This window comes from Hoplias malabaricus, chromosome Y, assembly GCF_029633855.1.
Source record: "Hoplias malabaricus isolate fHopMal1 chromosome Y, fHopMal1.hap1, whole genome shotgun sequence".
Taxonomy (NCBI): Eukaryota; Metazoa; Chordata; class Actinopteri; order Characiformes; family Erythrinidae; genus Hoplias; species Hoplias malabaricus.
In genome coordinates, this window is record NC_089820.1 from 61,198,552 (window position 1) to 61,225,622 (window position 27,071).

The window sequence follows — 27,071 nt, forward strand, 5'->3', positions numbered from 1 at the left end:
TATGCAGGAAAACACCAATCTGCATTTCATAAACACACCCCGAACATATCCAACAATGTTTAGAAACCTCAGCCCCTCACAGAAACCACTATGTGAGCATAAACTATGTATACACCGCCATTTGTCACAAAGCAACATTGAGATTCCATGAATATGCATCTGCTCTGAGACTTGTGCCAATTCAAAAGAGTTTGAGTGGAGGTGCCAAGGCTTTAAACCTCGCATACAGATGGGCGCAGGCACACAAACAATATGTGCCTTGTCTTACGACATTAGAGCCGCAGCTTGACTGGCCTTGTTTGCAAAGCAGAAGCAGAAGATGCATGAGAATTACATTGCGATTACAATGTAACTTCTGCAGACTTTAACATCAAAGTTATGTACTGTGAAAAAAAAAAGAAAGCATTATATCATTTGAGAGATTCATTTTGCTGGGTAAAAAAAGGAGATGACACCATTCACAAGCTTAAAATATGATTTTACACTGTTAGAATGCAGTAAGAGTAAATTAAATCTGATTTTACTCTCGCAGCCTGTTTAATTCTGAGAAGTGAGGACTTTCAAAGGATCATTTTAGATTCGAATACGATAAATCTAATCAGGAAGACAGTATTACGCAGGTTTAGACTACAAACATATTGTCATTTGATTGAGCGTGCAGGTCAATTTTGGCGATTTCGCTGTTCTAACACCTTTAATCCAGATAATCAGGTAATTAACAAGCCCTTCCTGAATTGTACTGTGTGTGTTAGTGCAGGAAAACATGAAATGTGCATGAAACAGGACAAGGGTTTAACTCCAAAAACACAACCCAAGCACATGGCCCAAATACATCAACTTTTACCAAATGCTTGACCAAACCACACTAACATTATAAACGATAGTTGTGACACCCATGTGAATATTTGGGCCATGTGCTTGGGCTGTGTGTCTGAGCATGTGTTTAGACCACCGTTAGATGTGGATGGTGTAACCCCACTGCCCTGCACACAGCAAACTACACTTTGAATAAATTGTAAGCAGCTCTGGATAAGGGTCTCTACCAAATGCCATAATTGTATGAGCATGTGTTTGGACAGTGTGTTTTCGTGCCAAGAGGTTGTGTGAGGAAGGATTGTTTGCTGTACCTTGGCAGCCACAGAGGAGCTGGGTTTCTCCAGCAGGTCCCAGAGTTTCTGTCTCTTGTCCGGGCAGCAGCCCACATCCACCTCTTCCCCTTCCTTCTCCCGCAGGGTCTCAGCCTCGCGCCTCAGCTCCTCGTTCATCTGCTCCTTCTTCTGGTGGTACCGGGCCTGGCAGCAGGACTCCAGGTAGATCTCGTCGATGCCCCAGTAGTCGAGTTCCTGGCCGAAGGAGAGGGCGCACATCTCCTCCATCATGTGCAGCTTGCCCGTCCGGTAAAAGTTCAGGATGGAGGAAAAGGCACCCGGGTGCCTGTCGAAGAAGTACTCGTTGTCGTTCAGGCTGTAGTCATCACAGATCTCCATTAAGGTGTCGTGAGTGTTGCAGTCTCTCAGTTTCCCCAGCCGAGTGCGAGGGAGCCGGTCCAGTGTCCTCCACAGTACCTCGTGGACCAGCCCACCCACGTTGATCCGGACCCGCCTGGAGCGGGCCTTGGTCCGGATGATGTCGATGGGCTCTGGAGGGAGTGAACCCTGTGGTCGAGACACTTTCTGAGCCCCGAACGTCGCTCTCTCAGCCATGACGACGTGCTGAAACCAAAGCTGTGCTGGTCAGGAAGAGATGAGCTTGTCAACAATGAAAGGAAGGTCCAGCAAAGAGGCTAAACTAGAGAGTCCACTTCAGACAAGGCCCTTCATACCTGCAACAAGGGAACGGAGAGAGATTTACAGGCAGTCACATATTCACACTGACATGTCTAGTTGACATTTGGCATTAAGCAATGTGAACCTGGCCTCATGTACATGCTGTTTATCTTATTTGGGTTTATCATATTTGGGTATTGCCCAAAATATGCTCACGTTATAACGTAAAGAGAGGCTGAATGATCTAATTGTAAAATAGAACGTGATGTATGAGGTATATATTAAACTACACTGAGTGTCCAAATATGAGAAGTGTCTTAATTTATAATTTGATTTGTGCAGAAATCATATACACATTCATTTTAGGTCTTATTTTAGTACAGATTTATCACATTAATATCCAATGGTTAAAAGAATTACACCTAAGAGTGACATGAATATTTTGTTGCAGATTAAGTGTTTTTTGTATACTTCAATAATGTAAATATAATGAATAATTAATCATCTGGCATCATTTAACTTCACAAACTGTTAAACAGAATACTAAGAAATGGATTTTTCTTTCTAGATACATGTCAATGATAATGCGGTAAGATCTCCACAGCACTCAGATGAACTTAACAACTTGTCTAGTAATGGGTTAAGGATTACATAAGTGCCCTTCTGCTTAACACTAAATACCTGGACAAAAAGTTCCAAGCTATTATCTCCTACAGCGGACTGAAAAAGCTCTCAGTAGCAAAACTCTGTTTGTGATTCCAGAAAAAAATGTATTGGGGTGTGGAATTTTAACTCAATGTAGAGGTTGATAAAGCTTCTTCACAACAGCAAATAAATTTATAGCTATTTCACAAAGTTTTACAGGGAACCAGAAAGTAGCAGATCTGTGAGATATAGCGCTATTAAAGAGTTTTTACAGCGTACGCAAATATGCTCACGTTTGTACACCCAGTTTAAAATGTGGTTATTGTCAATTTTCTGCAGGAAAATACAGGACACGTCCCGTACAAACAACACACTTGTGCACATGGTAATGGACGAATTCTTTGATGAATTCACATACAGGAAAAATACAATTAAATAAGAAAAAAAACGATGTACATTAATATTACAATCAGCAAATAAACTGAATTTGTGCACTATGCCTGAATACTGAAATCCCAATCTTCATTAATTCTACATCACTGGAACTCATGAGCTGCTCTTCAGCCTGTGTGAATAATTCACAGAGGGATCAATCGGAAATGTCCCAATGATTTGGAATGAAATCTCTGTACATGACCTTGCATTAGAAATCGGTCAAGCTTTTGCCTTTTTTGTAAAGTTGCAATTTTCAGGACAGTGATGAAAATATTGGACCAGAGACGTTAAAACTTTCTCCTACATCTACAGAGTGGTGTGTGTAACAGGTGGAAACTGGACTTTGAGCAAGTAAATGTCCAGCAAGGCTGGCGATCTCAGAGGAGAAGGAGAGCGTAATGCGATTGGGCGTTTAAAACCGTCCTGATCACAAATCCCTGCAGGACTATTTAACAGGCTGCTATTTCCTGCACTTAAAAGACTTGGTAAGAGCCGGGCTATTTAAAACCCCTCCAACCAGAGAGGGAACTTATTTAGGCCAGTGTTTGGTAATGGAGCTATTGAGGAGAAGTCGAGCGGCTCCTTTTGCACTGCGAGCAGTTTGCCCCGAGTTAATACCCTGCCACATCCAATACATCAGGTGCTCTGCTCTTTATCCCCACAAGGTTGGAGTGTCCTGTTATTTCTGAAGCCCAGCTGGGTGCGAAAGCTGCCCTTGTTTTAGAGCCTGAGAGGGCCCAGAGTCTGGCCCCAGGGTCAAAGTTGCCTCATAAGGATTTGATTTTGATTTTGACTCCAAGAATACCCCTTCAGCCAATAAGAGAACACATGAATGCCTTATCGATACTGGAATTGGTGCCCAGTGATGTGACTCAATAGTTTTCATATATACATCTGACAATGCTGATACATAAACATTCAAATTCAGAATACACCCAACTGACTTAGTAATATAGGAGCATGAGTCCAAACTTGGGACGCTCCAATGCAGTTTCTAAGGTCCTACTATTTTTCATGTAGACTATATATAACTGAACATGTCACACATAATAATTAATAGAATGTAGAAAACTTACTTCTTTACAGAAACTTGGCCACATTAACATGGAGACTGCTATTCTGGAGTACAATAAACATATATCCAAGTATTGATTATTGATTTGAAGGGTTAGGGGAGTTTTTACATTATGGCTTTTTTTTTTTTTTTTTTTTTTTTTTTTTTTTTAAGTGTCCAGTTTGAAATTGGTCAAAAATCATATTTTACTTCACAACTACTTAATTTTTAAAAAATTTTAATTAAACTTGAGGTATATTAGCAACGAGCGTTTTCAAATACAGCCGTTTTTAAAGCCCCCTTTTCAAACGAAAACCTACCAACCGTCATTTTTATTGACTCAGACCTGCACTTGCCATTTTTAAATGAAAAGTTTTTGTCACACAACAGTCCATTTTTACTACACTCCAAGAAAATAACCTTCATTTAAGTCTCCCAAGTGTTTTGGAAACCGTTCGAACTATCTAGAACCTAGCCTGAGAGATTTCAGAACCTGTAAAAGAGGACCAAAACTTAGCGGTAGTGGTTCTAACACTATTTGAGGGATTCTTTTCACAGTGCGACAGATGGAGCTTTTAGCCTTCAGTAGATAATCTTCGGGGATTGCAGCACAATCAAACACAGCAAAGAAAGGGGAAAAAAGGAACGAGCACACAAAGGAAACTGACGGTTATGTTGGAATGAGAGCGTACCTTCTTCTCTAGTTGCCCACTTTTTCCATTGCTCCGCTGCAGAAGGAGGAAGACGGGGAGATTAGGTCTGTAACTGAGCCTCCATGAGAAGAGAGGAGGAGGAAAGAGAACGAGGGAAAGGTCCGCCGCTCCTCTTCATTCTTCTAGATGTAAACACGTGGCTTGTTGGAGACGAAAAGGAGAAAGAAGCGGAGTCGATTATTTTCGCCCTCCAGACATGCTTTCTGTGTTTTCGTACGTAAAAAGTGAGCCCCGTTTGATTGTGAAGTGTCCCACTCCGCTCGGTGTGTTTCCTGCTCACTCTCCACAATCAGAATCCCTCACTGCTGCATCACAGTCGTAGGCGAGGGCTAATTGGATTGGACTGTACATCACTAAGGATAGCAGCACAGTTTCCGTCCCGCGACGTCCAGCGCTGTGTTGCAGAGTGTAGTTTACAGACGCTCCTCATAACCTGCACATCCAGATATGTTCTGAATGTGGATACGTTTGTCCAACATGTTTAACCTCCTTACAAATGCCTGGAATTTAATGTGGTGCTCTGAGGCTCGTGTACCTGCACGTGTATTTAAGTTCATGCTCAATACCAAGCGCCAGCTAGAGGGGTATATAGCCCCCTAGGCCAACTTTGGAGTAAGTGAGCCGTCGTATGTTGAGTGATGGAGCCTTATTCATGACCCTTGAGATGATTTAGAGTTAGACTAATTATCAAATTTGGTAAATGAACTAATGTTCCTGTTCATTAACATACATCTCTCTCTCTCTCTCTCTGTCTATCTATACGTATTTGCGCGTCTATCTTCACACACATATTACATTCTTAATCCATATGCTTTAATATGACGTGGGCCCACCCTTTGTAGCTATAGCAGCTTCAACTCTTCTGAGAAGGCGTCCCACAAGGTTTAGGAGTGTGTTCACTGGAATTTTTGACCATTCTTCCAGAAACGCATTTGTGAGATCAGACACTGATGTTGGACGGGTCCTGGCTCACAGTCTCCACTCTAATTCTTCCCAAGGTTGGGAGAATGAAATTTCCAAAATCTCTTGGTATTAAGAGAATTAAAAGTTCCTTTCAGTGGAGCTAAGGGCTGAGACCAGCCCCACACCATAACTTGACATAATGTTGTCCAACAAGTACTGTTCACTTGGCAACCGCCAAACCCACACTCGTCCATCGGATTTTCAGAAAACGTCATGGAAAACCATTCCATGAAGCTCTACGCACTCTTCTTGAGCTAATCTGAAGGCCACATGACGTTTGGAGGTTTGTAACGATTGACTCTGCAGAAAGTTGGCGACCTCTGAGTGCAATGCCCCTCAGAATCTGCTGGCCCCGCCCTGTCATTTTACGCGGCCTACCACTTCGTGGCTGAGTTTCTGTCGTTCCTAGTCACGTCCACTTTTTATTATAACACCACTGTCCAGTGACTGTGGAATATTTAGTAGTGAGGAAATTTCACGAATGGAAACATATTTTATCACTTAAAATATCGAATATGAAATGTTAAACATCAGAAATATTTTGTGTTTAGTTTTACTTGCTTTTGGCTGTGGAGCAGTGGATGTGTGTGTGATGGAGCAACATTAAATGCTTCAGGGGTTGGAGTAGGAGTTGGGGTGGTGCTAATGGTCCTGAACTAGCAGTGGTCTGGATCAGTGTCATTTCACACAACCCTGATCTGAACATGTGTTATTTAAGGAAATGAAGATCTCCATAAAGCCTGTGCGCTGGCGGATGATCCCTGTGATAATGACAGGGTTTATTGGTATAAGATGTTCTTGTCTGGGTGATCTGGATTATCAAACTCCTTCAAAGGTAGTGCTGTGTCCCTGTTGACCACAGGAGGGAGAGATGTGACCAGTTTTCCACCGATGCCCATTTACTAAGAAGATTATTTTAATACCAAGGATGGGAGCCCAATTATGATGTTTATGTACACTGTTGGTTTAAGTATGTGTAAATACTTTGTAATGGGCGAATTCAACTTTTAGACACAAATGAAATGAAATGGGATGCTCTGGAATAGCTGCACATGAGCTTCAGGTCATGCACAATGCTAAGAGGGGCATTGAACTCCAGCTTTGGGCTATGGAGCAGTGGAACTGTTCTCTTGAGTGATGGAGCTCCATCCAGTACCTCTGGGATGGACTGGACTGGTGTTTTTTTATTCAGATCTCATCAAAGTTATATGGCAGAATGCAATCAAATACTTTGAAGTTCCAGCAACTAGTGTAAAGCCTTTTATCTTGCCTATTAAGATTGATCATAAGCAGACTTAACTAAAAGGAGATTAAATATTTATTAAATAGTGTGTGTTCAAATATAAGACAATGACATTTGAATAGTTTAATGTTAGTGCTGTGAATGTGTAATAGCCAGTCACTGTCATCAAACTTTCCAACTTGTTTTCTCTGGCTTTCAATCAACAGCTGCTAACCATTGCCTAGCTAGCATAACAGCTAATATAGGATAAGCTTTAGTGAGTTTTAAAGAAATGTATCTAAAGGAATGTGTTTAAAGGAATGAACCAATGATTTACTAAAATGTCAGGTAGATTGGCTAATAGCTTTAAATAAAATAGCACTAGCGCTAGCTGCAGTACTTGCTATGCAAATACATGCTAACCAATCAGTTAAAGTTGTTTTTCCTCTTTCATCTTCCTGATAGCATTTCATTTGTTCCATCAGGAACAACAATGAAGGTATTTCCATAAAACATTGTTATAATTGTTATAACATTCTCTGGAAATGCTAAAAAAGGGAGAAAGCTGAAAATAGAACTCAAAGGTCATGTTCGCCAGTACATTACAGGGTCTGACAACATGAATGCTGTGAACTGTCCCATGGTCTCTTTATTTATTTTTGAGGGCCAGCACAGCTCTTTAGTGCCATTATAGTGAACAAAGTCCAGCTAAGTGGTCCTGCTCTGAAAGTACTTATATCTGACTGTAAAAGGTATATATTTTAAATATAAACATGTTAAATCTGATAATAAACTTAATATTTCTCATTATGATTGATTATTAAACATATTTTTTAATTATTTTATCTGGAGAGAACATGTCTTATTTTTCAATGGTAAAATAAATGACAGGACATTGGATTATGACATTTCCCCCTCTAAATAAAGACTTATAAAAAGAAATGAAGGTGTTTAAAATATTAATAATAAAAAATCATTTTAAAATAATAAAAATAAATACTTACTAGAATTTGTTGATTTAAAAAATGTATTTATTGATTTAAGGCGGCACAATGGTGCAGAGTGTGGTGTGTTCTCCCTGTGTCTGCATGGGTTTCCTCCGGGTGACTGTCTGTGAGGAGTGTGGTGTGTTCTCCCTGTGTCTGCATGGGTTTCCTCCGGGTGACTGTCTGTGAGGAGTGTGGTGTGTTCTCCCTGTGTCTGCGTGGGTTTCCTCCGGGTGACTGTCTGTGAGGAGTGTGGTGTGTTCTCCCTGTGTCTGCGTGGGTTTCCTCCGGGTGACTGTCTGTGAGGAGTGTGGTGTGTTCTCCCTGTGTCTGCGTGGGTTTCCTCCGGGTGACTGTCTGTGAGGAGTGTGGTGTGTTCTCCCTGTGTCTGCGTGGGTTTCCTCCGGGTGACTGTCTGTGAGGAGTGTGGTGTGTTCTCTCTGTGTCTGCGTGGGTTTCCTCCGGGTGACTGTCTGTGAGGAGTGTGGTGTGTTCTCTCTGTGTCTGCGTGGGTTTCCTCCGGGTGACTGTCTGAGAGGAGTTGGTGTGTTCTCCCTGTGTCTGCGTGGGTTTCCTCCATGTGCTCCGGTTTCCTCCCACAGTCCAAAAACACATGTTGTTAGGTGGATTGGCCGTAGGTGTGAGTGTGTGAGTGAATGTGTGTGTGTGTGTTGCCCTGTGAAGGACTGGCGCCCCCTCCAGGGTGTATTCCCTCCTTGCGCCCAATGATTCCAGGTAGGCTCTGGACCCACCGTGACCCTGAACTGGATAAGGGTTACAGATAATGAATGAATATATGCAAAGGTTATGAAGGAAACCAAAATAATTGTCATGTTTTATCTTACCAATGGTCAGAATTTAGAGGTCAGGAATTGCTTATCCTGTGTTGTATTTTTACTAACACATTGTTTTAAATTGCATATGAACCATAGTTTTAAATTGTAAAATGTGTGTTATAATTCAGTATTGCAATCTAATTATGTGTTAAACAGGTCTTGAATTTTGCATATTATAACTTATGATATGGGACTTCTTCCAGAATCGCATGATGCAATGTTGTCTCTGGATAATCTACGCAGAAATCACCTCACACAGCTGCTAGGCTCTTTAATATTGAATCCATCCTGGAGCATGACTCCGCATGTTTGTGTGTTTTGACGTTCCCACATTCAGACGAGTTTATATCAGGGCATTAGATACAGGCGGAGATTCAGATATGATTTTTAATCTGGTGTTCCTCTTACAAACCCAATTCCAAAAGATTTAGGACAGTATGTGAAATGCAATTAAAAACAAAAGCAATGATTTACAACCCACTTTGACCTGTATTTAAATGCAAACAACTTCAAAACAAGATTTTAAATATTTAACCTTATAAAAAAAGTTGGGGGTGGTGTTAAAAATATACAATGATTTCAAAAAGTAGAGGTAATTTTATCTACATTTTATCTTTTTACTTTTTACTAACATTCCACACACTGTCCCAACGTTGTGTTTAGTACATTCTTACGAGTTCATATCAGGGCGTTTGATACCGGGGGGGATTCAGATGTGATTTCTGATCTGGTTTTCTTCCAAGCCTTTCTCTCCGAGGTTGATTGTGTATGTGTGTGTTAGACCCAGGAAATCAGCGCTGTTGTTTGCAAATGCGGCACCATCTGTCTGCTGCTTCTGTTCAAATGTCATTAATGAGGCACCAGAGCAATCTAGGCAGCACTAAACTTCCTCTAGCCACTATCAGGCTGGACAGTGTCCAGAACAGAAGAAAACAGCCCTGATTTAGACAAAAGCATCCACTGCTAAATATTCACACTAATTGGAAATATCATAGGGAGTCAGCAAACAGCTGCTATGCCCTTTTAGATGCTGCTGAGTACACTCACTAGCCACTGTTTTCAAAACCCTGGGTTATGAGGTGGCAAAGTCCAGTGTTCTGAAAACACCAGAGTTTTTTTTATATTCAAAAGTTATCCTTAGTATTGTCCTTCTCACAGTGAACTGATGGACGCAAGCAGCCATTGATATGTTCAAATCTCTTGAAATAATTTAATCATTTTTAAATTACTAAATTTTCAATCAATTATATCTAATGTGCTCAGAAATAGATACGTAATTTGATGCCAGTGTATCAGGCACAGCTGTTTTTCCATGGGTTTTTACACAGTGTCTCTTTCTGTTTGAGAGTCCTCCACCTCCCAAATATATCCAGCCAAGTGGTCAAAAACAAAAACGTGGTAGAGGATGACTAACACAAAATTTGCATTTACAAAAGGGCTCTAACTGTACACCAGCACAGTGGAATCAGAGTAAGTGGAGCAGAGTAACCCGTCTAAAGAGGGCAGGTTTGCAATTAATTATCAATATGTATATATATATGTGTCATGGAAAGCAAATTTTAGTTTGTTGAAAACATCACAGATGTAGTGGAAACAAACAGATTCCATTACTCTGAGTGTGGTAGACCGCTCAGGCTGAGACCACTTTAGGGGATGAGGTGTTCCCTCGCAATGAATAATGCACTCACTGTAAATCCTACACAAGCATCTCCAGTAATCACCCTTTCTCTCAGCAGAAAGACAAGCAAATAGGCCTAAGACCTCTCTTGGAAATCTCTGCATATTGGGCCTGCACTGATGGCCTGCAGAACCTCTTAGATATGAAAAACTGCAGACGGATCTGTCACTGCAAAAATGATAGGCATTAAGTTTAGTAAGTAAATTAATGAATTATCTGTAACCGCTTATCCAGTCCTTCACAGGGCACCACACACAGACACTTCTGAGTCACCAATCCACCTACCAACGTGTGTTTTTGGACCGTGGGAGGAAACCAGAGCCCCTGGAGGAAACCCACGCAGACACAGGGAGAACACACCACACTCCTCACAGACAGTGACCTGGAGGAAACCCACACAGACACAGGGAGAACACACCACACTCCTCACAGACAGTCACCCGGAGGAAACCCACACAGACACAGGGAGAACACACCACACTCCTCACAGACAGTCACCCGGAGGAAACCCACGCGGACACAGGGAGAACACACCACACTCCTCACAGACAGTCACCTGGAGGAAACCCACGCAGACACAGAGAGAACACACCACACTCCTCACAGACAGTCATCCGGAGGAAACCCACGCGGACACAGGGAGAACACACCACACTCCTCACAGACAGTCACCCGGAGGAAACCCACACAGACACAGGGAGAACACACCACACTCCTCACAGACAGTCACCCGGAGGAAACCCACACAGACACAGGGAGAACACATACAGACGCCCGGAGCGGGAATCGAACCCACAACCTCCAGATTCCTGGAGCTGTGTGACTGCAACTCTACCTACTGCGCCACCATGTAAGTTCATTCCAAATAAAGTTGTAACAGGAGCATGCTTACCAGTACAAGAGACAGGTCTTGCGTTCTCTGTGGCTTGGCATTATTCCACAGAAAGCATTGATGGCTCTGAAAAAGACGTCATCTAAAAGGCTCTGTTACAAGAGTTTGAAAAAATACGTGCAATCCGATAAATATCATAGTTTACGTTTTTAAGAGAGAATCAAACATTTAACACAATGTTAATTAAGTTTGAGAATGTGAACACTGCACTTGGACTTCATTAACGCTGCATCGCTGTGTGTCCCGTCAGAAGTCAACTGTGCTTTATTTATCTCATGGATCAGGCACAATTTATAACCCCTTGCCCACTCCATATATTAGCAGGGTGATATATCTTAGTGACACTTTCATTGGGGATCGCTGTGATTGCTGTCACCTTTGATCATATTTATTACTCTGCGGTCTGCTGAAAGACATGGTATCCCACAGTAACCCACACGTAAACACTAAATAAAACACTGAAGGATTTTGATGAATTATTAAGGAATGTTTGAAATGTTGCTTTTGAAGTTTTCAAAGTCTTTCTCTCCTCTAGAAGTAACTCTGTGTTATAAGACATTGACCAAGAGTCTGTTTACTGTCCAGTTTATTAGAACTGCCTGCTTTGTTCTTCTCCTTATTGGCCACTTTAATAGAAACTCAAACTGTTATCGGACAATAGTAGTGGCATATTAGTGTCATCAACATCATCATCTAAACACCAACTGAGGGACTACATTTTGTCAGAAGGTTATTCCTTCCTTAAAATCTCATGGAACCAAGGCCAAGAGTGCTGACCTTTTATCTGCTCCATTTACCACAGAAGTGCACTCTCTGCTTTTACAATTACAGAACATAGTACATCTGTTCCTCAGCGTTCTTTGTAAACCCCTTTCACCCTGTTCTTCACCACCACACGACAGGGAATAATTGGCTGTTGGATCATTCTTAGCTCCAGTGACAATGTGATGTTGATGTGATGTTGTTGTTGTGATGGTGCGAGTGGATCAGACACAGCAGTGCTGCTAGAGCTTTAAAACCTCAGTGTCACTGCTGGACTGAGAATAATCCACAGTAACAGATGAGCTACTGTCTCTGATTTCACGTCTACAAGGATCACCCAAATGATTTCCTCTAGTTTGCTACAGGAAGCCATCTCACTGCCCTAATGAATCGTGCTGATGTTAGAAAAGCAGTTTAGATGAGTATAACATCCCATGACTGATTTCACACTTCTCAGAAGTAATGCTTGGTTATTTGATTAGCCCCAAGAACAATGGGCATAAAGCAAATACAACACAATTAAACCAAATCATGGCATTTCACAATTGTATTATTCTGCACATAAAATCTCATCAAAAGGACAGCTGATGATTCTCAAATTTCAATCCCTTCTCTTTCTTTTTGGTTTTGTTTTTTTCCCCCTCCCTCCTTGACTGTAAACCCCATTAGACTCAGAGCCAACACAACACACCCACACCCACACACACACACAGTAATTTGATATTCAGGCCACTCTATATAAACCCTATTCGCTGATAATGAGCCACTCAAAAGCTAACAGCGTGCAACAGGGCGTCTGGCCAGGTAAGAACCCAGTGTTCAGCATCTTTAAAGAAGTGCTCCTGTAAGTGTTTATTGCTTGTTGATATTCATCGTTAATAGATTGTTACTGGTTTTAAATTCTCAGTTTCAATAAACTGAACATGTTCTACTTGAGTTATATCATTTGAGTTATATCATATATCTCTTGATATAACCTCCCTGTTTTGAAGAAATAATGCCAGATGATTTAAATTTTCATATCACGAATACTTTTTAAAATATATATTCTTAGAACCGTCTTTGAATGAAAAATACTACATTAACAGGACAATAATCATTCATTCGATATATATATATTACAGTAAAGTTGTTATTTATAATAATGTAAATACTATTATTAAATGTGTAAATGCAAGTAGAATCCAGAAATGTTGCAATTATTTCATGAAATTTGAATTAAGAACAAAAAAACAATGATTTTTTGTTTTTTTATGTGTTGTGTTTGCTTGTGTGTGTGTGTGTGTGTGTAGTAAAGCAAGTTGGATACTATGCGTCTTTCCAGACTGATAGACATGGATGAAAGCAGCCAGATTTTCACAGATGTGTTTGAGGTTTGTATGTTATTCATTTAAATGTTTTTTCATTCATTCATTTTCTTCAAAGCATTTGAAGAGAATCTGGAGCGAGTATCTAGAATATCTGGCTGCAATGAAAAAACACACACTGGACATGGTGCCAGCACATGACAAGGCGTTACACACACTCCTAGACGTTCAGAGATTAATGCTAGTGGACAATTTGTGTTTCTGGACTGTGGGAACAAACTGGAACACAATGTCTGAACACACCAAACTCCTCCTGACCCAAGATGAAAATAAAGCCCTGAAATATGGGACAGTGGAGCTATGGGACTGCATTTTTGGTATGAGGAATGTGATGGAGATCCATCCAACACCTTTTGGATGATTTGGGATCCAGAAACAGTTAATCAGGGCGGCACGGTGGTGCAGCAGGTTAGTGTCGCAGTCACACAGCTCCAGGGACCTGGAGGTTGTGGATTTGATTCCCGCTCCGGGTGACTGTCTGTGAGGAGTTGGTGTGTTCTCCCTGTGTCTGTGTGGGTTTCCTCCGGGTGACTGTCTGTGAGGAGTGTGGTGTGTTCTCCCTGTGTCTGCGTGGGTTTCCTCCGGGTGACTGTCTGTGAGGAGTGTGGTGTGTTCTCCCTGTGTCTGCGTGGGTTTCCTCCGGGTGACTGTCTGTGAGGAGTGTGGTGTGTTCTCTCTGTGTCTGTGTGGGTTTCCTCCAGGTGACTGTCTGTGAGGAGTGTGGTGTGTTCTCTCGGTGTCTGCGTGGGTTTCCTCCGGGTGCTCCGGTTTCCTCCCACAGTCCAAAAACACACGTTGGTAGGTGGATTGGCGACTCAAAAGTGTCCGTAGGTGTGAGTGAATGTGTGTGTCTGTGTTGCCCTGTGAAGGACTTGCGCCCAATGATTCCAGGTAGGCTCTGGACCCACCGCGACCCTGAACTGGATAAGGGTTACAGATAATGAATGAATGAATGAAAAACAGTCAATCAACTTCAGCACCTTACCTCTGATGAGAAGAAGAGTAGAACTGTTGCCACAGCAATGGAAGCACCAATAAATTTACTTGATTTTAGAGAAATTTTGGATAAAAGGTGACTAAAATGATTTATTTCTCTTTATAGTGTGATACTGGATATGTATAATAGCAGGTAACTGTTGTGTTGTAGTGGGCTCTGGAGGGGGACGTTGTGGCTCTGGAGAAACACCCAAAGCAGCTCTCTGTTCGGGACGACACTGGTGCCAGTCCTCTGCACTACGCTGCATCCAGAGGTCAACTCCGCTCCATCAAACTCATCATCCAGGTCGCTGGACTGCAGGGTAAGAGGGAATGAGCTTTGACCGATGATATACAAGTCAAAATACCAGTGAGGAATATTTTAGAGGAAATGTCCTCTAGAAACTGCATTTTTTCTGATTTGTACACTTAATATAAAGTCGTCAGTTTCCCCCTACACCCTCCAACATGGTGGCAGCATCTTGTGTGCCGTGTGCTCCCCCTGGCTATGGCTGACTGGATGGGCCCAGGCCGACCAAGGCCCATCTGTGGCTCCGCCCCTGATCATGACTGTGATTTAACATCTCAGAAGACACCAGAACTGTGTGAACGTGTGGAAAAAAGAGTATAATATATATCAATAATAGCAAGTTAGTCGTGGTTTCAAAATCTCATAAAATCCCATGTGTGTGTGTGTGTGTGTGTAGAGTTGAATGCAGTGGATGAAGAAGGGAACACTCCACTGCACTGGGCTGTGCAGAAAGACCAGAGAGGGAGCTGCTCGACCCTCCTGAGCCTTGGAGCTGACCCCAACATCCTCAACAAATCCCTTCTGTCCCCTCTGCACCTGGCAGTCAGCCTCAGACACAATGGCCTTGTGGAAGTGAGTCCACTTATTTAGAAAAATCCCACAGAAAGAGGATTACATAAGTGTTCTTCTGTAATGCTTCCCAACGTTCCTGGCCCTGCATCAGTTTGTTGGGTGAATTTTGAATTATTTACTGCCAGATTTCTTTTTATATATTTTATTTTCTTAAAACATTGTAGGTGAAACACACTCTTCCTTTTCCTGTATGTTCTATTAGCACCGAGTGCTATATAAATAAAATGATTTGTTCTTTACTGGACAAACCTGGCATTTAAAAGCCTGCGTTACCTGCTTTGTCCATTTTGTTTCACACAGCAACTCCTCTCTCACAGTCAGACGGATGTAAACCTAGAAGGAGACCTGGGGAACACTCCTTTAATCCTCGCTGCTTCCGTGGACAACTATGAGGCTCTGCTTCTACTGGTAAACAAGTGTAGTTCATTTCCTGTTAGAGATCAATACCATCACTGTCCACTTTATTACTAAACCCATATATTATAGGTTTAATAAGAGTTAAAAACATGTTATTAGCCAAAGTTGTGGGAAGGTTCCCTGCTAGCTGGGCCCGGGTGAGGAGATGGTGTGTTCTCCCTGTGTCTGAATGGGTTTCCTTAGTGTTAAAGTCCAGTTGTGTTCCCTAACTAAAGGTAAAGAATATATAGTCTCGATACCAATCAACGACAACATTCCTCAGCCCTTCACCTCTCCTTGAGGTCAGAACTCCATCGTCTCTGATTCAGCTCCTGAAGGCTTTATAATGCACTGATGCGCTGTATCAGGAATGTGACGCAGGGCAACGGGATGAAGCTGTGGGATGAAGAGATCCACCTGTTGAAAACGCGATGGACACTTTTGAGAAGGAGTAATGAATCTCTCACTTGTTTTCCAGCACAAGAATGGAGCAAAACTGTGTAGACAGAACAAGCTGGGACACTTCCCGATTCATGCAGCTGCCTTTGCAGGAGCTAAGAAGTCAATGGAGGTGGTTCTCCTAAAAGGTCAGATATTTTTGGCCCTGTTTAAGTATATTTCCATTCTAATTAGTCAGTTCAGTTCCCGTAAGGTGCACTCGTTGCTGACATAGATGCTACAGTGCAATTAGTCTCTGTAGAATGCCATTGGTACTAGAATAGGAAGCTGTGGAGCAGTTGCACATGAGCTCAAAAGTCACAATGCTCAATGACAAGTGATGGTCAAGGCTGCCTATTTCTCTGACCTGGGAGTGTGGTTACATTACAAACACTGGAGTGGAGAACCCCCACTGGACATACATGGGATGATTTTGAATGATGAAGTCTCCACTCGGCATTGTTGGGATGAGTTGGAATGACACGTGATGTTCCCACACGTAATGTAAAGGCTTCCTACAAGAGCAAATCACAAAAAGCGCACAGCTAATGTCCTGGATTTTAGAAGAAATGTTGGATGAGCAGGTGTCGGGGAACTGTTGAATGTGTAGCTAAGTCATAGTACAGTTTATCATGGCTGTATAACATTTATCTCCAAAACAGTGTAAAAAACATTGTAACATTCAGTGGAAGTCAATGTAAAAAGATGATATTCCAATAAAGTTGGAGCATGTCTGTTGGTCTATTTACCGTGAAGTAATCAGCGACAGCGATGATATATTCAGCACTGTGTCTTTTGTCTTGCACATAGGAGAGGAGAACTGCATATCCATTGAAAACCACATAAACTATGTGGACAAGTCCATCAGCAGTCCTCTTCACCTGGCGGTCCGTGGAGGAAACCTTGAGGTCATTCAACTCTGCATCGCTTATGGAGCCAAAATTGACCAGCAACAGGTATTTAGGCCCATTCAAGTAAAAATCTATGCAATTAAAAAATGCAGCACAGAAAAATAAACTAAAACCAAAAGCTATTACGTAAACAGCATTCAAGAAAAAAAAATGGAGACACCTAATGAATACTTAAAATTCATAAAATGTAGTCAAATGTAATTGTTTTTCCCCTGAATCCAGTGTGATAAATCCACTGCCCTCCATTTTGCCTGCACTCAAGGAGCAACTGAGGCAGTGAAGATCATGTTGAAGGCCTACGACAGAGTGTGTGACATCATCAACATCACAGATGGAGCCTGCCAAACACCACTTCATAAGTATTCATGTCTAAATAATATTTTATAATATTTTACAGACTTGAAAAATGATTGGGATCTGTTTTAACTGATTCTTATTATTCCTTCACAGGGCGGCTATTTTTGACCACCACGAACTGGCCGAGTATCTGATCTCACAGGTAACAACTTCTTATTAAAGGCATGGATTTGTGTTTTAAAGTCTACTTTCCCTGGACTTACAGCATAACTCAATAAGAACCATGTACATAATCCCGAGAGATTCCTAATTGCCTTGCATTTGTTACTTTCTTGTTGCTTACTGTACATAAGTATTGTACAAGTAAGAACAGCTACGCAATATACAGGGTGGGACATTTATATGGATATGGTGTTATATGGTGTGATTGGTTTTAATGTAACGTTATTCTTTCATGAGTTATTTACAAGTTTCTGACCACTTATAAAATGTGTTCAAAGTGCTGCCCATTGTGTTGGATTGTCAATGCAACCCTCTTCTCCCACTCTTCAAACACTGATAGCAACACAGCAGGAGAAATGCTAGCACAGGCTTCCAGTATCCGTAGTTTCAGGTGCTGCACGTCTCGTATCTTCACGGCATAGACAATTGCCTTCAGATGACCCCAAAGATAAAAGTCTAAGGGGTCAGATGACCTTGGGGGCCATTCAACTGGCCCACGACGACCAATCCACTTTCCAGGAAACTGTTCATCTTGGAATGCTCGGACCTGACACCCATAATGTGGTGGTGCACCATCTTGCTGGAAAAACTCAGTGCATAAAGAGGGAAACACATCATCATGTAGCGATTTCACACATCCAATGGCCTTGAGGTTTCCATTGATGAAGAATGGCCCCACTATCTTTGTACCCCATATACCACACCATACCATCAAAACGTGCAGCACCTGAAACTACGGATACTGGAAGCCTGTGCTAGCATTTCTCCTGCGGTGTTGCTATCAGTGTGTGAAGAGTGAGAGAAGAGGGCTGCATTGACAATCCAACACAATGGGCAGCACTTTGAACACATTTTAATAAGTGGTCAGAAACTTGTAAATAACTCATGAATGAATAAAGTTACGTTAAAATCAAGCACACCATTGTTTTTCTTGTGAAATTTCCAATAGGTTTGATTTTTCCATTGAAAAAACAAAAGTTGGATTCAAAATGGCCAACTTTAAAATGGCTGCCATGGTCCCCACCCATCTTGAAAAGTTTCCCCCCTCCCATATACTAATGTGCCACAAACAGGAAGTTAATATCAACAACCATTCCCATTTTATTAAGGTGTATCCAAATAAATGGCCCACCCTGTATACTGATTCTTATGGAGAATACACTGTAAGTATGGGGAAAGTACACTCTAAAACACATTTATCTAGTTTTTACACAGTTTTGCAGTGAAGCTAATAGCTAATAAGACGTGGAAGCTTATGTACAGTGGTTAGCATCATGCTAACCACATGCCTTAATTACAATCATACAATCATTAGGTTTAGATGAACTTATTTATGTGGTTTCCGACATTGCAGACATAAAATTATCTGTTCAAACTGAGAAAAATATGTAGCGTTTTTAAAGAAAAACCTTTGGGGCAATCACCTAGTCGCCATGCCCAATGCAAAGTGTAGGATAGCAACCTCTGAAGCTCCATCCAATATAAGAAGGGATCCAGAACAAATTAGTCATCACCATTACCTGACCTCAGGAAAGTTCTAGTGGCTGAATACAATAAACTCCTCACAAAATTCAGTACAAATTTAATGTGCATTTTAAAGCATTCATTGAATATTTTCCGCAGCTGCCAAAGCACATCTTCACTGTGTTTTCTTTGGCTTTTGTAAGGGGGCAGACATTGACTTCATCGACTGTAAAGGCCACTCTCCACTGCTGCTGGCCACCAGTTGTGGAGCCTGGAGAACTGTTAACCTGCTTCTGTCACATGGTAATCTTGAGGAAACTTAGTTAGTTAGTTCTGTTTTTTTTTTCTACTGCTATCTTGAGATCTAAACTCAAGGTCATAACTTATAAGCTGGCTCTTTCTGGAGACTGGGTAATATTGAGATCACAAATTATTATTACTGAACATTTGGCCTCTATAGATGTTCACAGGAAGCTGGAGAACATTAAGACAAAACAGCTTACTTAAATATATATATATATTTTTCAGGTGCTGATCTGAAAGTAAAAGACAAAGCCGGCTGTAATTTTCTGCACCTGGCCATCTTGCAGCCGAGGGGTTTAAAGAACCTGCCGGCAGAAGTTTTGCAGGTATTTTAAATTTTTGTTTCTTTGTCAGTTTTCCATACATTTTATTTGATTAGAAATATAATAAATACAAATTTTAGGGTCTGTTATGCGCACTTTCCTACAACCAGACTTGAAAATCAATGGTGTTACACTGCCGCCAAGTGGTCAAATAAGGCACTGCTACGATCGCAACACAATGTCCAATACTGTTAGTTATTGCAAAACTGGCTTTAGCAGTTTTAAATAACACCAACAGTGTAACCTCTTTAGAATGTGTTTTACTGAGTTTACTTCTGCAATCATCCTGATTATTCACAGATGCAGCAGAGCACTCATGGGATCCAAGAAATATAACACATTTTGGCTAAAAACAATGCTAATACATGCTAATCTGTACCCTGGGGTCTTTTATGACTTTGGGTTTTACATCTCTTTCGAAGAATGGCTCAATTTCTTCAGTCATGTGTTACCATAAGTGCACTCAGACATTTGGCTCCACAGAGACAGCGCCCCTTGTTGGCCCCAGCAACACCACATCCAGCAGCATCCTAAGCTTTCATTGGAGGTCTCCCGTCCATGTACTGGCAAGGCCCAGACCTGGTTAACTTTAAAGGATTTGCATGTTCTGGTGTATAGGTGCTATAGCTACTGTTAGTATCCAATGGGAATCCATACTGGACATTACCCCTTAAATAAAGCTCTCATAGAGGCACTGTAAAATTCAGTTGTCTTTTTTTTCTGCAGCATGAGACTGTGAGGGAGCTCCTGAATGATGAAGACTCAGAGGGCTGTACTCCACTACACTACGCCTGCAGACTCGGGATTCCTGACTCGGTGAAGAATATGCTGGGACTCGAAGTTTCTCTGGATCAGAAGTCCAAACAGAAGAAGTCTGCACTTCACTTTGCAGCTGAGTGAGTATAAGGGAAGGTTCCTTCACCCTCGTAGTTTCAGCAGCCTGTGATTGACAAAGACATAACTACAGAGGGAAATGTCAATGATTTAAACCAGTTTTTTTAAACCATGTTTTTGCCGATTGCCTACATTTGAGGCTAAAGGCCTTTCCCGCCTTTAATCCCTCACTCTGTTGTGTCTGCAGATACGGCAGGATTAACACATGCCACCGGCTGCTGGAGACGATGACGGACACAAGGCTCTTGAACGAGGGAGATGAGAGAGGGATGACCCCGCTGCACCTGGCCTCTCACGGGGGTCATGTCAAGGTTGCGGAGCTGCTCCTTCGCAAAGGAGCTCTGTTTCACAGGTCAGTTATTCTCACAAAACTTTTGACATTTTATGTTAGAAACAAACTTTTGGATAATAAGCAACAGTAAATACGCCTTGCTCAAACACCCCAGTCTAAGACATGTTTATGTGCTACATCTCTGTGCAGTGATTATAAAGGCTGGTCATGTTTACATCATGCTGCAGCTGAGGGCTACACTCAGACCATGGAGATTTTACTCATTTCCAACATCAAACTCCTGGACAAAGCTGACGGAGATGGAGTATGCTTCTGTCTTTTCTTCATTTGCACTGACATACAAAATAGTTCATGTGTTGAGATGTTTTCCGGTCTTTGAGGTCTCTGAGATATTTCTCCGATTTAGAACACGGCTCTGCACCTGGCCGGACGTGCGGGTCACGTGGCGGCTGTTCGGCTACTGCTCTGCCGAGGGGCTCAGATCCTGCTGAACCGAGGGGATGCCTCCTTCCTGCATGAGGCTGTCCAGAACGGCAGGAAAGAGGTGACCAGCGCTGTGATCGACAGTGACAGGTTAGTGGGAATAGAGCTGCAACTAACACTGACAATAACTGTGATATAGGTTCTCACTTCTCCATTGCTCACTAGCAGCTCAACAGAGTCACATCATTTAACGCTCAGAGAGCCAACCGTGTCCTAGTTAATCTGATATCGGAGGTTGTAGGGGTCAGTAGTTTTATTCGTTTTAGTATTAAGCTGGCACATTAGGGAATAAGATATTTTTCCTTTATTACTTTACTTTTCAGTCTTTGTTCTTACAGGTGTGAGGAAGCCATCACCACGTTCAAACTGAACTCAGCAAAACGCTGCATTGTTATGGACATGATAGAGTTTCTTCCAGAGTCTTTTAAAGTGAGTCAGAACCAAACATAACATATATTACTGTAATTCAACATTCTCATCTTTTGTAATTTTATAGTGACTGTTGTGTAGTATCAAGACTGACAATTGTCATTTTATTTAAAAATATGATAATACAGTATGGGGCGGCACGGTAGCACAGCAAGTAGCGTCGCAGTCACACAGCTCCAGGGGCCTGGACATTGTGGGTTTGATTCCTGCTCCGGGTGACTGTCTGTGAGGAGTGTGGTGTGTTCTCCCTGCGTCTGTGTGGGTCTTTGTGTCTGTGTTGCCCTGTGAAGGACTGGTGCCCCCTCCAGGGTGTGTTCCCGCCTTGCGCCCAATGATTCCAGGTAGGCTCTGGACCCACCGTGACCCTGAACTGGATAAGGGTTACAGATAATGAATGAATGAATGAATAATACAGTATTAAACCTCAATGTTCATGATCAATGAAATCGCCATCTTTAAATCGTCTAAACCAAAGCTCACACGTGGATTTGGATGCAATATTATCCCCAAGACCCGAACAAATTAATGCACATGCTTTTTTTAAAAACAAAATGGCAACTGTCATTTTTAATACTATACAACGGTTACCTTAAAATGCCAAAGGTGGAAGGATATTTTTATTTGGAATTTTCAAACATATGTTACACAAATAAATGCTTTAATAAAAGTACGTATACACGAAAAACAGGAAAAATTGCCTTAATCGACCTCTGACTGACCATTGGAAATGTATTTTTTCCTAACAGTATCTTCTGGACAAGTGCATTACAGAGGCTGATGAAGATGTGAACTCTTGCAGCTACTATGTAGGTCTTGTTTCTGTTCATAAACCTGAGTGTTCTGGTTTTTATCTAGGGTTAGATGAACCACACCTGATTCAGCTCAGCCACAGCCTATTGCTAGAATATCAGCGCGTTATATTTCCCCTGCAAAAAGTAAATGTAATCCTAACTACCTGACTCTGTCCCTGGTCTCTTTCATGGACAGGTGGAGTATAATTTTCAGTGGCTACAGCAGCCAGAACGATACGCAAAGACAGAAAACTTGGAAAAGGGTGAACACTACAAACCTCTGGCTGCACTCAATGTTAGTATCTTAAAGGGTCACCAGATGCAGCAGTGGATTTAATATCAGGGGATAACTTGTTTAACTATTCGAACTGTGGGTTTCCTCATTGATGTTTTGTCCTCTTTCCTAAGGCCATGGTGGAATTTAATCGTGTCGAGCTGCTGACGCATCCTGTGTGCAAGAAATACCTGGAAATGAAATGGTAAGCGTTTATGTAGTTGACTGCCCAGGACACGCTTTCATACTATAAGGCCAAACATCTCTGGAGACCTGCTTATCCAATATTTCTTTATAAACGAAAGGTATAATTAGGGAGTCTGGCCCATGTTTGGCATTTAACATGGTGATCTTCTATGTAGATTATAGTTTGAGGTGTGTGTGTGCACCCAATAGAATGCTTGCATTCACGGTAGATGCACCTTAAAGTAGCTGAATCCACTCATTATCAATTCATTTCCCCTTTGCCCCGCAGGAATGCATACGGTGTGAAAGCTCACCTGCTCAATATGACAGTGTATGCCCTGGGAGTGTTCCCCCTCACTTACCTGATCGTAAACCTGCGTCCAAATCTAAGAGTGGAGAAGAATGTCACCATGGTCAGCATGGTCACCACAACCCTTGACAAGGTACCACACACATTCTTGTGCTCATTAATGAGCTAAATACTCAGCCCCTGTTCCCAGAAAGAACAAGAACATTGTCAGTATTTTCTAACGCAATAAATATTCAATTCTTCATTTGTTTTGTTTTGACAGCAAAGTTATATTATCACAGTCTGCATGTTCCTGGTTCTCGTGATGAACATGTACGCAGTCGGAAAAGAGATAGTACAGATATGCCAGCAGGTATGCTAACAATTTTATTATATTATTATACATTTTATAGCAGTTTGTGAAACAATGTTAAATGGTGGTGCATCAATTGTACGCTATAAAAGACCAATGTACATAAATGTTCCCCTATCTCAGATACACCCAAAATCCTCAGCGTATTTAAGTGTTAAAAACATTTATGTGGTTTAGGGTCACATTTGTAAATCTGGTAATGTGCAGAACCGTGGCTTTAATGCCTTGCTTTCCCTGTGTCAGCGTCTGAAGTATCTGAGAGACGTGTCTAATCTGATGGACTGGGCAGCTGCGATCTGCTCTCTGCTATTTGTCCTCCCGCTGTTGCTGGATGTGAAGAGCTCGTGGCACTGGCAGGCTGGCTCCCTCGCTGCTCTCGTCTCCTGGTTCAACCTCCTTCTCTACCTGCAGCGGTTTGGACCGACCTGGCTCCTACACTTGTATTAAAACCTCACTAAGTAACTTTGGGGGGTTTTAAGACCTCTCCGGTGGAAACACAAGATGAGAAAAACCCATTTGACAATATGGTTTTCACATTGTTGGATGCAATTGCACCTTTCCACCAGAGAGGTCTCCAATTCCCCAAGCTGATGTGACGCGTTAATCACACATTTGCATTAAATGGGATTTCTTATACCCAATTTCTACAAGTGAACACAGTTGCGCGGTGCTAATGAGAACCCTGCGACATGCTTTGGTCACAAATACCACAAGGAACAAGGAACCACAGCACACTTTTCTTCCTGTCAGAACCGTTTCTGTTAACGCAGATCAGCCAGAGCGCATCAAATGAGACGCACAGAAGTTCTGTTTGAACTTGGTTATCTTCACGTCTGTTTTACACGATTTCACTATAAGTGGAGAGTCATAATTCTAATATGCCTGCTGTCTACATTACAGCACACAGCTGCTCGTTTTATCCCTTGTATTCTAAGTTATTCAAACCACAGAGAACTGACTGGGTTTCTTGTTTCACACTTGGGCTTCAGATCAAATTAGTGCACACTGAACAATTGAGTCAGTTTTACATATGACCCCGTTAAAGCATGCTTTTTGTTAAAGGTTATTAAGGGTAAAACTGTATACTATGTTCTTATCAAATGTTTTGTTTTCTTAGGAAGTCTAAACAGCGCTAATAAACTGAACGGCTTTAATATTAATGTTATATTTCTCTGCAGGTTTGAAAGGTTCGGAATCTACGTGGTGATGTTCCGGGAGATCTGCAGAACACTGCTGAGCATCATTGTGTTATTCATATATTTGATCCTCGCGTTTGCCTTGGCTTTCTATGCTCTGATGATCGAACAGGTGAGCGTGAAGATGACAAATAAGAGAGACCAATTTACATTTCACAAACACGTGTCTCTAAAATAGTAACTTTACAGGAGCGTAATATAAGAAGATTTTATTCCAAGTCACTTTGGAGCATTTCTATTGGTCCATTCATCAGGAAATTTCCACACAATTTGAATGAAAGCTGCTGTGTTCAAATTGTGTAATCCACTAAAATTAGACAAAAATTGAGTTTTTTTTCTGGACAGCAACGATTTGTTTAACGTCCACACAAAACAGCCATTAAGTCATTAAGGTTTTTGAAGACAAACAGCTGATTTTTCAGAGGTCCACAAGTGCTTGGGATTTCTTGGACAAAGACAAATTTAGAAGAGGACAAACGTACCCCCTGAAAACAGAGCCAAGATTTGAACTTGTTCTTTTCCAGAGGCATTTTGGCAGGATGTTCCTGTCCCTGATGCAGACCTTTGTCATGATGGTGGGAGAGATCAACTATCAGGACAACTTCCTGAAGCCCTACATAGCCACGCGACTGCCGTTTCCTGTGCTGACATATGGGATATTTGTATTTTTTGTTCTGCTGGTGCCCATTCTGCTCATGAACCTGCTGGTAGGCCACAGGACTACAATTACACAACTAATTACGCATGATTAACCACCCAGTAGTTGGGCTATTAGGACAGGGCTAACCTTTTGGTAAAAAAAAAATAAGTTGCTGATAAGGGTTTCTAATGTATTATTTGGTAATTTCCTACAGAACTGTGTGTAATTTGTGGTATTAAGAAAGTAAGGAACTAAAGTATCGGCCCACATACAAATCCTGGGAATAATCTGAAATGGTTTAATGAGTTAATAAACAGCGGATATAATGAATAATTTATCATTTTAGAATATGATTTAACTATAGATTGGACTGGCTGTGGGTGATATTGCAGAAGTACAGACTAACGCTTGCTTAAAGCAAATTGGAATGCAGGCAAGTATCAATCTTACTGTACCCTCTCCATACGATAGAAGAAAATGTTACATTTAAGAAATGAGTGACAAGAAACAGTTTGATATTTACAGATTGAACTTCACACAAATCTGGAGGAGTGGCTGCCGAACTGGTTTATGAAAAGAGTGGACCAAGTTTCACTCAAAGAGTTTCCCAACAAATGTTACAAGGGCAAGGTAGAAATCGTTAAAATCCTACTTCTTGGTTTTGGGAGAAAACCTCCTATTGTTTTTTTTAAGACTTGATTTTTTATTGTAAAGCTGTAATTTTTGAGATGCTAGGTTTGAACTGGATTCTGTACTTTTTTTTCCCCCCTCAAGAACTTCTTGTACACCCTTGGAAAACATTTTGTGTATTAGAATATTGGCATTTGAATATATTATAATAGTATAATTTAAAAGGAACTAGAATCTGGATGTATACCGATGTTCCAGTGTATTTTTGAGGGAGCTCTTCTTTTGTATTTTTCAATAAAGAGATGGGTGTGTAGTGGCAGTGAAGGTAGGAAGGAGATCCCCAGAGTGTGCCCAGCCCCTCATCAGTCAACACCAATGGAGCGAGAGCTGTCCAAACAGAAATACAGGTACATCCCAAGTAGTAGACCGCTTTTTGTTTTAGATGGCGGTAACAGTATTTTCCAGAAGCACCAGCTCAAAATCTTTTCATTTACAGATTACTGACTCAAACAATAATGATTATGATTTGTTGTGGTTTCAGATTGAGGGAGCTGTCTGAGTTGATGGAGAAACAGCACAACCTGCTGAAGCTGATTGTTCAGAAGATGGAGATCAGCTCAGAAGCTGAAGACCACGATGGACCACCTGTTTTCCAGGAATTTAAACAGAAACTTCTCGCCAGGAGCAAGTGGGGCCCACTGCTCAGAGCAGTCACAGCCAGGAAGAAGTGAATAGAACACATTCAGAAATATCTTCCGCCCATAAATTACAACACTAGTCTGGGAGGCCGTGTTTGTGATTGTGTGGAGGCTCTTGAAACCTTTCTTCATAATGTTCTACGACATCTTTATAAACGTAAGCTGGTGTAAAATATCCTCCTCCTTAAATGTCCCCACATTTTTTAATCTTATCCTCCATTTACCACAATTATTTTTTATTAATTTAGTTCTAAAAAGTTCTTATTCATGGTTTTACACTTCCTTACTCCATTCGAACAATTCTGTCTTTAATTCATCTTCATCAATGTCCCCCTCATTTGTTAAATCCTCCTCCATTTATTCTG

At 41.5% G+C, this 27,071-nt stretch overlaps 2 protein-coding genes across 2 annotated transcripts in view; one reads left to right on the top strand and one right to left on the bottom strand.

Annotated features, from left to right (window-relative positions):
- The window catches only part of LOC136677968 (potassium voltage-gated channel subfamily B member 2-like), a 33,482-nt gene extending 28,762 nt beyond the window's left edge, over positions 1 to 4,720 (bottom strand). Inside the window, exons 1-2 of the mRNA XM_066655692.1 lie at positions 4,593 to 4,720; positions 1,128 to 1,822 (exon numbers count right to left, since the gene is read on the bottom strand). Of these exons, the coding sequence (XP_066511789.1) occupies positions 1,128 to 1,703 (576 nt within the window). The 5' untranslated portion in view covers positions 1,704 to 1,822; positions 4,593 to 4,720. The remainder of the gene's footprint in view (positions 1 to 1,127; positions 1,823 to 4,592) is intronic.
- A 56-nt stretch (positions 4,721 to 4,776) lies between these two features.
- Positions 4,777 to 26,752, top strand: LOC136677967 (transient receptor potential cation channel subfamily A member 1-like). The gene is made up of 28 exons (XM_066655691.1): positions 4,777 to 4,826; positions 13,245 to 13,325; positions 14,467 to 14,617; positions 15,002 to 15,177; positions 15,478 to 15,585; positions 16,052 to 16,160; positions 16,822 to 16,967; positions 17,145 to 17,281; positions 17,373 to 17,421; positions 19,109 to 19,208; positions 19,434 to 19,534; positions 20,258 to 20,427; positions 20,613 to 20,777; positions 20,907 to 21,021; positions 21,124 to 21,290; positions 21,539 to 21,629; positions 22,376 to 22,435; positions 22,617 to 22,715; positions 22,829 to 22,899; positions 23,170 to 23,323; positions 23,453 to 23,542; positions 23,786 to 23,955; positions 24,721 to 24,850; positions 25,263 to 25,445; positions 25,743 to 25,811; positions 25,904 to 26,008; positions 26,309 to 26,415; positions 26,550 to 26,752. The coding sequence occupies exons 2-28, from the start codon at positions 13,263 to 13,265 to the stop codon at positions 26,737 to 26,739; spliced, it is 3,276 nt and encodes a 1,091-aa protein (XP_066511788.1). The 5' UTR covers positions 4,777 to 4,826; positions 13,245 to 13,262; the 3' UTR covers positions 26,740 to 26,752.
- The last annotated feature ends 319 nt before the right edge of the window (positions 26,753 to 27,071 follow it).